General features: G+C 39.7%; 1 protein-coding gene across 2 annotated transcripts in view; it reads left to right on the forward strand.

The window, feature by feature from the left end:
• Nucleotides 1-12,004, forward strand: part of LOC131969601 (galactosylgalactosylxylosylprotein 3-beta-glucuronosyltransferase 1) — a 92,928-nt gene extending 80,924 nt beyond the window's left edge. For both annotated transcript variants that reach the window (XM_059330685.1, XM_059330686.1), the window contains 3 exons: nucleotides 4,149-4,445; nucleotides 7,298-7,404; nucleotides 8,461-12,004. In XM_059330685.1, coding sequence (XP_059186668.1) covers nucleotides 4,149-4,445; nucleotides 7,298-7,384 — 384 coding nt within the window. In that variant the 3' untranslated portion in view covers nucleotides 7,385-7,404; nucleotides 8,461-12,004. The remainder of the gene's footprint in view (nucleotides 1-4,148; nucleotides 4,446-7,297; nucleotides 7,405-8,460) is intronic.
• Nucleotides 12,005-13,357: the final 1,353 nt, after the last annotated feature.

Consider the following 13,357-nt stretch of genomic DNA (forward strand, 5'->3'; position numbering starts at 1 on the left):
TGCTCCACTCGTAATTCTCTCCTGGTTAATCTAGAATGAGTTAATTGTTTTTAATTTGGAGCAATTCAAATATATTTTGTACTCTAATTGTAAGAAAAATTATAAGAGCAAGTTACGTGCCGATGAGCTGTTGGCATCAAAACAAATGAAAATGTCAAAGGAAAATAGTTTAATCACAAATTAAAACCCACTACTGTTTAAAAACTACAATTAGAAGAGACATTGAAGCACATTTTTATTTGAAACATTTTGAATTAAGTCAAAACTACGTCAAGAAAGTAATGCCAGTACCACAACTGGACATAGAGACTGTATACATATGTTTAAATTGCAAAAATTGGGCGCCACAGGAATGAGTCCTGAAACCCCGGAGGTAAGTTAGCACTTTAGTGCCATGGGGTCTATGCTGTCAAATTCAATGAGGATTTTGAATGGGTTTTTGGTTAGAGACCTGAAATAAGGTCTGTGGTTAACACAAGCTGAAAAGATGTTTGCGTTTTGTTGGAGGACATAAATACCCACTTGTTGTCTGGGAGTTTTTTACATGTCCCTAAAAAGGCGGTTACTAACAAGTAGCTACATGCAGCTACAGTGGTTGTCGGGGACAGATGGCAACCATCTCATTAGTCCAGCTTACAGCCTCTAGTCGTGTTTTTCAAACTCAACATGTCCTTAAAAAGGCGATTTCTAACAAGTGGCTAAATAAACGTTACTTACTCACTAAATGAGACTACAGTGGTTGTCGGGGACATTAAACGCCATCATGCTGGACACGGACGGCAACTTTCTCATTAGTCCGCCCTACAGCCTCTAGTCATGTTTTTCCGTGCTCTTGCAAACTCTTGTAGATTGTTAATTACGGTAATAAGCAATTTATTAGGCTATGGACTCACAAGCTTGTCAAAACTGCTGGTTAGCTTGTCGGAGACCATCTGAAGCTAATGGTAGTGACGTTTAAGTCACGCGACCATGGTGTTGTTCGCTATATCATCACGTTAGCTTTTTACTTTTGTCAGCTGCATTAACACTTTAAACATTATAAAAGTGGTGCATCAGAAAGATGTGTTTGCTACATAACTTATTTTCTGCAATGATCCAATGATGCTACTTCTGGGTCTGGGATCATTTCGTTTGCTCTCTCTCTATGTATATTTTTTTTTTCATATCATATAATTAAAATTAAAATTGGTCATACATCATGTGATAATATATAGCCTATTATAAAGAGGTAGTGCTAAAGTAGTTTGCAAAGACCTTCATCTAAGTTACATTAGGACAAATGCACAGGAAGTGAGTGCTGTACTAATTTGGCGTGGCAAAAAGTTTTAAATTTGAATCAAGGGTAACAAAAGTGTAATATCCAAGCATTAACATTACACTTTGACTACTGACATGCAAATTAAGCCCAAAATTAGGTGGCATTGAGAAGACTACATAATAGCAAATTGCTAACCAGTCTTGTCCGCAGTTCTTGTACAACAGCAGCAGTGACGTACGGAGCAGCAGGAGTTCACCTCGGTACAATTCAGATCACTTCCCTCTGGCACATACACTTCTTTATTAAATTCATACTTTTTAGGTCATGCCTTAATTAAAAGTAAGGGGAAAAAATCATGAAAAATGCATTTCTTACCGTTAAAGTACATCACCCTGTAAAGAACCACATTAATTATTTAGACTTCATAAGAAATGTTTATGTTTCCAAACTGTTTAGCATATGCTATTTTTCACCAGCGCGCTCTGTTCTCAATTTCAACTTTAAATGTCAACAACTTAATTTCAAGAGAATGAAGCAACGACATAATCAGAAAGTCTGCATTAAAGCTGGATGATCAAATATATAAACATGTCAGTACCAACATATCATGATATTTGTCATGATTTTTTCATCATTTAGCTGTTTAATTGAAAAAAAATAAGTGATCATCATATATCTGTTAAAACTCTGCATATTATAAACTTTAATAAATATTTTATTAAGACATTAAAGGGAAACTCCTCCAATGGCAGAAGTGGATGACAATTCTGCTTTGTTTCTTTCTCTCTGCACCCTTAAGGACTGATTAATGTACCTGGACGCCTGCTTTCTTTTCTCTAGGAGAGTTTGGGATTTCTTTTCTTTGTATTGCTTCTCTGAAACACGGCCACTTTGTCTCTGAAGGCCTCTCTCTAAGTGGAGCAAAAAATAGAGCTCAAATGCCCACGCTGGCATTCAAATACAACCTGTAGTAACAGTAGGAAAAAAAAGAAGCAAAAACACACACCAGAATTTTATTGCATTTTCATTTGTTTGGGTGGGTGTCAGAAGAAGAAGGATTTGTGCTGTTTTAATGTTTGGCTGATATTTCCACTAGAGGCAGCAGCTGAAACACAATTACATTTGGAGCATAGGTAAAATCACAAGCCTCTTCACACTGGTGCAGGGGGCCTGATTTATACTTGATTTATTTTTTGTTTTTTTAAGTTGTACTGTTATCTGCGAGGGACACGGGTGTATGTGTATGTATGTATATGCAGGTGTATGTTAGGGCAAACAGAAAGAGGCTTACATCAAAATGTACTTACTGGGAAAACATTAGCAGTCAAGTCTGTCTTTTAGTCCAACTGAACAAGACATTTTTAGGCAACCAGACAAAAGAAGAAAAAAAACAACAACAACTTTATGGTCAGTTTTTTACAATTACACAGTGCCATGGATATTAATTTCTACGCTTTTATCCTGACTGACGGTATAAGGCATACCCTACTTTATCTTTTTTACTAAAAATGGGTATTGAAGAGAATTCAAACTAGCGTTTGAGACCAAAAATGTGTTTTTATAAATGTTTACTGAGGTGATAAATCAAATGAAAAATAGGATCTTTTGTCATCTTTTGCCTTCTTTACAATCTCCAGCCCTGCTGGCCATTGAAAATAATGCAGGTTTAAGGCACTTCGGCATTGGCTTCAAACCTAGAGGCTATGTGTCCACTTCTTTATACATATTAAGTTCGCTTTGTGGAGCATCTTTCTGCAGTCTTTGTAAACCTGTACTTAGGGTTATGGTTAGTAAAGGGTTAGGGTTTGGAAAAGGGAAAGGAAATGGTTTGAGCATTGCTGAAAGAGCACTTGTAGGACATATAACAGACAGCAAAAGAAACATGATCTTGTGTATAAAATTATAGCAGCACATGCACACACGCATGTAAGCACCCGATCTCTTGTGCACCATTAACACCCAGAGCTCATTAAGACCGCTAAATCTTATCTGGGTGCCTGGCACAGTTTTTTCCCCTAAAGCTCAAATCTACAAATTCCCATAAGCCCCAAGCCCACTTCATGCTGTTCACACTCTGCTGCTCTCTTATCCCCTCAACTGACCACACAGCGGCCCATCAGATCACACACAATCTAACCCAGCAGCACGCATGCACAAGGTCATTTGCATGCTGCACAAACACACAAGGCTTGCTTTAACAAATTGAAAGCAAGCTTGCGTATCTTACACTATGGACACATACTAGATATTGTATATGTGCAGTTGCACCTTTATTTTTAAATGGACCTTCCCCCAGTGAGGCCCCTGCATCATTATTTCTGCTGCATTGAGCTTGATTAAATGACTGAATGCTGTTTCCTCTTCCCTCATTGTAAAAATGTACCTTTTATGACTGCAGCAGCTCCCGCTCGAATGGGGAAGACTAACTGAGAGGCAGACAAAGAAAGGGACGGCAAGGATCGTTTGATGCTGGAAGATTAAAGGAGAAGGGAAAAAAACGGTGGTGCTCTACCTTAAAGTATCTCCTCAGCCAACCAGCGACTAGAGCCACTTGCTCTAATGGCTTGGCTCCTTCAAACTCTCTTGGCACCGCGCTCTTTAAAGATGGTTGTGTCTAATTATCTCATTGTAGGGCAGCTGTTGAACAACGTGTGTGATCTGCTTTCATCTAACAGTGTGTCAGCTGCATACGGCACAATGGCTTGGTCAATATTCACCATCTCTCAGAATGAATAATAGCGGCAGCTCTAAAAACCCTCCGTCCACGCTCTGCTGTAACGCTGGCAGCTGATGCTCAAATACTGTGTCTCACTGTCATGTATGCTTTTTCAGATGACTAATTCGCTGTCTTCCTTCCTACATTTCTCTTTCTTGACTCTCCTCTCGCTAGATGAGATCGACCAGGAAAGTCTCAGTGTGGCCTGTGGCCTTTGTGGGAGGCTTGCGGTACGAGTCCCCCAAGGTCAATGCAGCTGGAAAGGTCTACGGTTGGAAGACGGTGTTCGACCCCCATCGGCCCTTTGCCATCGACATGGCTGGCTTTGCCATCAACCTGAGGCTGATCCTCTTCAAGCCGCAGGCATATTTCAAGCTTCGCGGGGTGAAAGGAGGCTACCAGGAGAGTAGTTTGCTCCGGGAACTTGTCACACTCAACGACCTGGAGCCTAAAGCAGCCAATTGCACTAAGGTAATCCCCCTTTTTCAATGTTTACTGCCCTTAAGCAGCTCGACTTGAGCTGTTAGAAGTGAAGGTATTTTCTTAATTGTTTGTGAGGATGGTAAAAACTGGTTTTGAAGGAATCAAACCTCCTGGAGAGGTGGGTAAAGAATTAAAAAATAAAAATACCAATTATTCATGCAAAAGTCCTCCTTCACAAGTTCATGTCCTGCTTTCTAAATTCAAGTATAATCTGGAAAATGTACCCTAGACATTCTCCATTAGGATAATTCTGATACATTGGTGTGTAATTAGTTTTTTTGCTTTTTGTATGGTCATAATCTATTGGAAACAAGGTTTCCAACCTTGGAGGTCAGCTTCCTCTGAAGGGTCAGAAGATACATTTGGGGGATTGTGAGCTCCATTTTCAGCTTTGCTCTAATTTTATTTTTTTGTGAAATATTGGAGAATTTGTTTTGGCCTGAGTTCTTTAGATCAAACCATCTGAGAGGGTTGTGTCTCTTTAATGGATGTGCTAACAAAAAGGAGCCACAACTACACACCGCTTTTTGTGAGAGGTCATGAGCCAAACAGCTTGGGAACAACTGGTTCAGCTTTAATAATACATTGTATTTGTAAGCTTGCCATATCTGTTCTGAATGAAATATCTGTATCTGCGAGGTAACAAGTAACAATGGCTGTAAAATATGTGTAGCGGAGTAAAAAAGTACAACATTTTACTTTGAAATGAAGTGGGGCAGAGGTGAAAAGCCGCACTGGCTGTAGCATACTAATGATATAACCTTAAAAAGCAATATCTGTGTGCTGAACCATCTTGGTAAAATATATATTTTCCAGTAATTAAAATTCTGAGGAAATTGGAGAGAAACAACAATCTATTGTTTCAGTGTTCCCTCCCCTACACTAAATATCACCCTTAGCAACAGAGAGAATTATTAGGTTTTCATAAGTTATGTAATAACTTACAACCAACAGACTTACAAATAACAACAAGCCCACTGTCTTAACGCAGTGCAGTACTACTCCTTAGCAAAAACACAATGAGGACGTGTGAAGCTTCCCACAAACAAATTAATAAAGAGAGAAAGAGAAACTTCTTTCAACAGTTATACACAATGTGGCTCTCTTATAATGTAGGGCATAACCATTATAGTTCATAATTTGAGAAATTATGCCTATTTGCTTTCTTGCCTTCTTGCCAAGAGTTATATAAACTGTAGAGGTGCTGGTAGGCCGAATCTGTTACGTCTCGACAGCTACTGTAGCTTTGTATTTATAGCAGACGGATATGAGAATAGTACCAATCTTCTGATCAAACTTTCTGCAAGAAAGCAAAGTGCATTTTCCAAAACAACTAAATATTTCTGTAAAAGACAATCAAAAGGACACTGAATCACAGATCTTGTTAAAGATAAGAAGAAAGTTTATAGTATCACACGATTGGTGTTTGTTAGCAACAAATGAGCTGATTTTTCACTGATCATCAATCAGGAATACAGGTCATATGATGCTTCAAATGTACTCGAAAACACTTTGCCATCCTCCCCAATTTTTGTCTTCAACATTATTCAAGGCAACACAATTTTATATTTCTTGACAAAGATGAAGAGCATAACAATGAAACTAATGGTTACAAAGTAAATCAATCTAAAGTTGTTGCTTAAAAGTCTGTAATCATTGATTATATTTCTCACACTGCCCACAATCACTCCTGCACACACACACATTTCATTAACAGGCTTGAGGGCAGCAGCAGCAACAGCAGCAGTGTTTTCCTCCATGCCCACTCCACCATTCCTGCTTACGGCCCTTGGTCTGGGTCACATCACTAAGCCTCTCTTTGGGCAAAGAGGAGTCAGCCAGAGGGCTTTAGCTAGCCAGGATCCACAACCCAATCACCCCTACACACACACATGCACACACACACAAAGAGAGAGAGAGAGCGAGAGAGAGAGAGAGAGAGAGAGAGAGAGAGAGGCAACAGGCAGGGAGAGCGTGATACTTTCAGCCAGCTTTTTCTCCTGCTCTCCCCCAGCCATTCAGAGGGGTAAATGAAAAGAGGGGATTCAGGGAACGGCTGAGAGAGCGGAATTGGAGTTGGGATGAACGGGGAGGTAGGGACGTCACACTGATTACAGATGAGCGCGGGGACGGACAGAAGGGCGGGAGGGAAAGAGGGAGAAAGGAATGGAAAGTCGTGCACGGGCATCTCTTTTTCTTATAATCTACCACTTCAGATGGAAGCGTGACTATTAACCTCCCCCTACACCTGAGCAAAGTGGGAGTGGGCTCCTGGCACATCTCAGACACGCCTTATGCATAATTCATGGGAGCCGCCACGGCGAGATGAAAGGAAGGAGCGTTCCGACAGAGAGAAGAGTGGAGTAAATGAGCTTGACACTTTTTTTCTCCCCTCCCCTGTTTCCCTTGCCATCCTTTTCCTGGATGTTTGTCCGTTCTCTGGGGCCAAATGAACCCAGTCTGAAGGCTTGATATCGTACCTAGAAGAACTGTGCAAAGAACTGCAAAAGCTCATATATATATATATGCTATGTTGAAACGTCTTCAACTGGCTGTCATGTGAGGCTAGCCATTATCCTATGGGCAGAACAGGACTTTTTACAGGCCAAGCTGAGAGGACTGTGTCCTCTCTGGTCCCTCTTCACTTCCTTCTAATGCAAGGTTCATGCTCAAGTAGTTCTTTACACAGACGGGCCCCGTGGTGGTGTGTGTACCGTTGGACTATTTTGAAGAACATGAGGCAGAGTGGGGGCTGAAAGGGAGAGCAGACTGAATGAGTGCATTAAGGAAGAAGCATGTTACTAATGTTGCTGCTGTTTGTGTTGTGGATTTCTCACCAGATACTCGTTTGGCACACGAGAACGGAGAAACCTGTCCTTGTGAACGAGGGTAAAAAGGGATTCACAGACCCCAATGTGGAGATTTGATCACGTCTCCTCAAACCACGGTAAATAATATGCTTTATACTTAAATAAATAAATAAATTATACACAGTGGTGGTTCTAGTCCATTTCAAAGGAATAAGATACATATACCTTCACAACACAATCTGGCGGATGTGTTATAAATAAATACACACTCTGTTACCCGCTCATCACGAACATCATGAACCATCACCCCGCTGGGGGTTTTTAGGGGGAGTTAGCAGGTCAGCAGTAGTTGCCACCAAGAAGTGGTTTACATTATCTGAAAGCTAGGCACCTGAAGATGAATTTAAAATGCAGCTTAGTCATAAATGTAAAGTTTAAATACATCTGTTTTGGTTAGGTGCCTCATCTAATTTTGAAAGTTTGTGTGTGTAAGGGCCCAATTGATCATACACTATGTATGCAATTATGGTATTTAGTTACCTCAGTTTGCAGAAATATTCAAATACAATAGGCAAAATAACATTTGGATTGCATGAGAAAATCTGCAGTGGGCTGGAAAGGGGAGACTCTTGGGTACCCATAAAACCCATTGCCATTCAGATATTTTTGGGGAGACATCAAGGGATCCTTTTGAAAATGCCCATGCCAGTTTTTTCTTGCCACAATTTATTCAAACTCAAATTGTTATTTATCTCCCTTCCTGACAAGCTAAATGTGAAATGCTTGGTACAAATGGATCCCTTAGGTAGTTTTGTATAACGCCAATATCTCCATTCTAGTGTTCAAACAGAGCCCACTGCAGCCTCTTAAATATGTTTTGATGTTTAAGGGGGGCAGAGGGGAGGGGGAGGGGAGCTTTATATTACAGAGATCCTCTACCCCCTCTTTGCTCCATCAACATTTCCTTCGGAAGGGGAAATGTAATGATCATTTTCAGCAGGTCTCAAAAAGAGCAGGTGTTTTTAATACGTCCTATTTAATTGTGCATCCATTTTTTAATGTGCTTTCTGTTAGGGCACAATTATAGCAGCTGTTGGCCATTATTAAATGTCACCTATGAAATAAACAGGTTCAATTAACTTAATTAAGGCTTAACGCTCTTTCTCACCATATCTTAATCCTTTCTGTTGCAGGTGGTTGGCCTTGGACCCGTGGAGGAAGAAAACGGCTGAGTCTCTCGATAAGTGCAACCAGCGCTCATGTCTTAATCATTAGGAGGAAAAAAAGGAAATGGGGGCCTTTGAAGGGGGATTTAATCCTCTTGACTGAATCTGACATTTTTAAAATATGGACTAAAACAGTACAAATGTACCATATTAAAGCACAGATGAGTAAGAGGCGGCAGTTATTCGTCAGGGAAGTGCAGAGGAGACGACATAAAGGAACGCCTGACATCGTTGGTGTTGATTGACGTGACCTGCACCTTCACGGTACGACGGCCCGCTGAGGACAACCTAACAAAAGAGACAGCACAATATGACAAGCATACAGCCAGCGGAGTCAACCAAACAAGCAGGTTAAAGAATATCCTTCACCTCAAAAAAAAAAAAAAAACTAAGGAAAAATAAAAACACACATTGTCTGCATCTGCACATAGTTCAAGAGAGAAGTCCCTCTTGGATTCAAGGACTACATCATCAGCCTGGATAACAACACGACTCCAAGGACAATTACGTCTCATGTGGATTTTCCTTTGAGCAAACACAAACATAGAAAGGGAAGGAATGTTCTTTTGATAACTATGAAATGTTTGCTTTATTTAATTTAATCGGTTTGGGTGTTTCACAAGCACTTGACTTGCTAGTTCAATACTACTGACTCTTACCTACATTTAATCTTGGGTTATCATTGTTCATTTTATGGTGTCATTATACATTTAAGCCACCTCCGTACACTTGAAGAGACACCGCTGTTTGAAATGTACCCCTTGTTGTGCTCGGGAGCTGAAACGTACATGTGAACATCAAAATCCAAACACTTCTTAGCACTTAAAAAATACACAAATGATGTTCCTTTGTGGCAACATGTGTAAATAGTAATTCAACATGAGAACAATCAGGATTGATGACAAATTTTGACAAAAGCATTGTAATTACTGTATTTATATGTAAAAAACAAAAAAACAAAAAACTAAGTCTCTTCTCTTCCCCCCCTGGTAAATTCCTCACACACACGACAAGGCACAGGTTCACTCTTGGTTCAACACATGGAAAGAGTAATAGCACATCACCAATTTCATTTGGTAATAGGAACTCCAGTTTGTGACACATTCATAATGCTTAGACAAAAACTTCAGTAGACTCAAAAATGCTGACCTAATTGCCATGTAAGCTTTCATATAAAGTGTCATTTTTGACATTGCAGAGGAAAAAGTGTGTCACTTTAGAGAGCTAATATTTCCCCTTGTCTATGCACACTCATATGTCCATGAGCCACTGGTTAACAAGGGTTTGCTGTGTTTTATTGTAAAAAGAGAACAGGATGAAACAGCATCAAAGCCCAAGAACTCAGTTTCTACTGTCAGTCCCTCTCCTCTCTCTAAGAATACACTTAACTGCAATGTGAAGAAGACAGAATTTCCAAAAAATTATATTTAGCAACACATCCTCCAAACCATACCCCCACCTATGTCATTTGTTCCCTCTACAACTCAAATTAGTCCCTACTTGTTGCAGGAGATTAACACATTCTTATACCAAAACAGTTGCTGTTTTAAACATGGTTAACTGTGGAATATTCCCAGTTTGGTTAGGTTTAGGCAACATAACTACTTGGTTAAGTTGAGGAAACAAGAGTACATGGTTAGGCTTAGGAAGAGATAGTATTCCACAACATAACTACTGCTGGATGTGAAGCTCTTACAGTAGTTACGGTAGTTACTTGCCTGAGGTGCTGAAATTAAAGCACCCCTCCACACAACGTTTTATAGGATGTAAAAATAGTCCGCTATGATTAATATATTTTTTAACACGGTTTTCCTACATAAAAGGTAAAGAAAGTAAAGAAGAAAACTTTGAGAAGGGGCTAAAAGCACATCTACTCTGTTTTTGATCTCTGTTATGACAAGTCTGCTCTGCGCTGGAGCTTTCAGGTTCTTTTACGGCTTTGATTGGCTCTTTGAAGCAGTGACGTACTGTTCCGTATCCAGCGCACCAGGCATATGCTTGAATCTCAGATTTAGGGAAGTGCACACAGAGATCTCCCCATTAAGTAGAGGAATGTGGAAACTCCTCACTAGTGAAAAACTTGTACAGATCCAGGTCAATATAGTCAAGGTCAGACATTTTTGGGGTCATAAAAAAACAAATGTTTGAGTGGGACTTAATTACACAAAATAATTACCCTAAAAAATACACATAACTACACAAATAACCTAAAATAACAACAATGACTTCTGGTTTCACTGAGGACATGAACAGTGGTCTCCTGTGACAAAGTCCTTATGTTCATTTGACCCAACCCCCACCCGTCCCACCAACTCTACGTGGACCTTGTCATTCTTTATACTCACTTCCACCTTCGTTTTTACACTCTGTAACATCACTTCCATCTTGGCTTCCACCATAACTACTTTGGCCACTAGAGAGCGCTGCCTAACATAAAAAAATAAAAATGGGTAGTCATAAGCTGCTGCACAAATGACATATGGGGTTGTTTTTTGGGGGAGAGGACAGTCTCAAATCTAGATGCTCAGGCCACATCTGCTGACATTTTAATACAGCTCACCTCCGAACAGCTGGTGCTGGTGTGTGTTATGAAGGGTAGATTGAAGTAATTTATGCATGGCCCCAAATGTTCTGTTTTAGGTCAAATCTTTGGCTTACACGTATGAAATGAGAATGTCTCAGTTGACAGTAGGCCAATGAAAAGCACAACAGAAGTAAATCTTATTTATGCTAATGATCTGGTAGCAGTGTTGACACGCCATCTTCAGTATTGCGGATTGATGTCTCGTTTGTTTGTTTTTTGGCATTAGTATCCATCTGTTGTACATTAACTGGATCACAGAGGGCATCACCACACCTCTAATGATACACATCAGCAGCCATGGTGCTGTACGGTTGTAACACTGTAACAAAGTTATTCTACACCTCGTATAATAGAATCTCTCCTCTACTTGATAAATCATCCGTCTAGTGCAATACACAGCGGTGGTTCTTATCTAACATTGCCCAGCAGAAGTAGCTGGAGATAATTCAAACACTGAGCCTCTGTACTGATGCCAGATTATCTCTGTGCACCCCCTCCTCCCCGCCCCCCCTTTTCAACACACACAACCCAAAATACACTGCTGCAGTATGAAAACTTACAAAGACATTACAGCCTCTCGGGCTCATCAGCCGGGGAAACCGTGTTATTACATATTTCACTTGGAATACGATAAGATACACATTCAGACAATGGCTGTATTGTATCTTTCATTCGACTGGCTTGTTTTCATCAACTGCATGATATTACACTGCACAGGGCTCGGTCGTGGAGATCGCAAACTATCTTCGGATTTGTTCTACGCCTCAACTCGCCTCCCATTATTTATTAAAAATCAAATTTAATATATTTATTTATGTATTTATTTCAGGTGTGGATGTGCAATTGAACCATAGCAGTGTTTGCCCTTAAAACGGTATTATTTCAAACTGTTCTCTAAAAAAAAAAGCATGCACACATAACAGTTTAGTGTACACTTTAGTTATCATACAATTATAGGCTACCAACAGGCAGACACACCTCTTCTATAGCATTGCTGTTGATCTTCTTGATTGGTCGTTATTGGCTTTTAATCTAAAAGAATGAATCCACCTGAAATGCTTTAGCACTGAAACAAATTAAAAGTCCAAAATAGAAAAACACAAGCGTGTAAAGGACTACATTTGAACACTTTCCTGTAATTGAATATGTTGTATATCATTTACTTTTCAAATAAAACCAAATTCCCGCTCTCATCTTCTAAACGTTGCTCTTGTCAAGTGGCATACAGGTCAGCATGTGGTTGATTCTGTGATGTCACTCTCTGGTGTGTCCTCAAGCAGCAGAACAATTCAAAAGGGCTTCACCTCGAAAGTGATGTTGTTACAACTTTGTCCAACCTCTAATTTAAAAATGTTCTGGCTTCAACAGATGAACGTATCAAGCAATATCTAATACTCACAAAGAATTTGTCTTCTAGAACCAACGTACCTATACATCAACTTTAGCAGTGCAGGTTATTCAGTATTTAATGTCAGTTAATGAGCGTTACCCTCTGAGGGGCTTCTCTAAGGCACAATACACACCTAAGGCACAGTCCTCTCTTTTCCTCATCTCCACTGTCATCCCCCAGCCTCATGTGATTCACATTTTATGCATGTGACTCTTAAGATTGTTTATTTGCCACAGCAATTCTGTCTCAGAGAAAGATGTTAGTTGAATCAAGAGAAATAAAAAAAACTGAGAAGAATCTAATTTGTGCTGTTTTGTGTTTGTACGCTGGATGTCTTTGCACTGTGTTGTGCTACGTGTGTTTCGAACTGCCAACACTTTTAATATTTTCTTGAATTCACCAGTGGTTTTATAAAGCTTGTGTCAAGTCCTTCATGAATTATAAGTAACAACGAGCTAGTGTCGAACTAGTGGTTTACGCACTACATCAGGTTCAGAAAGATCACGTTGCCACACAGTGAAACTGTAGTGTCAATTACTTTTTAAGGAAAACATGGTTTTTTTTTCTGGATCACGTTTGTTTTGACATATCACATTCTGGTGAATCTGGGTGGATGGGAAGCTCTGCGTATCTTATTTTAACTTAAAACATAAATGTACATAACGCAACACACACCATGATCTTTTTCCCAAACCTAGCCATGTGCTTTAGCTCAAATTCACAACTTTAATCACATTTAAAAACTGGACTATCGTCCAGAAAATACATAGCTGAGAATGCAGTTTTGTTGGATTGGATTGAGATTTTTAGGAGATAGCATTGTCAGGTTGAACAATTAACACATGAGCTTAGCCAGAAAAGTCTAGTAATATGTAAACAAAAACTGATAT

The sequence above is a fragment of the Centropristis striata genome, chromosome 4, assembly GCF_030273125.1.
Source record: "Centropristis striata isolate RG_2023a ecotype Rhode Island chromosome 4, C.striata_1.0, whole genome shotgun sequence".
Classification (NCBI taxonomy): Eukaryota; Metazoa; Chordata; class Actinopteri; order Perciformes; family Serranidae; genus Centropristis; species Centropristis striata.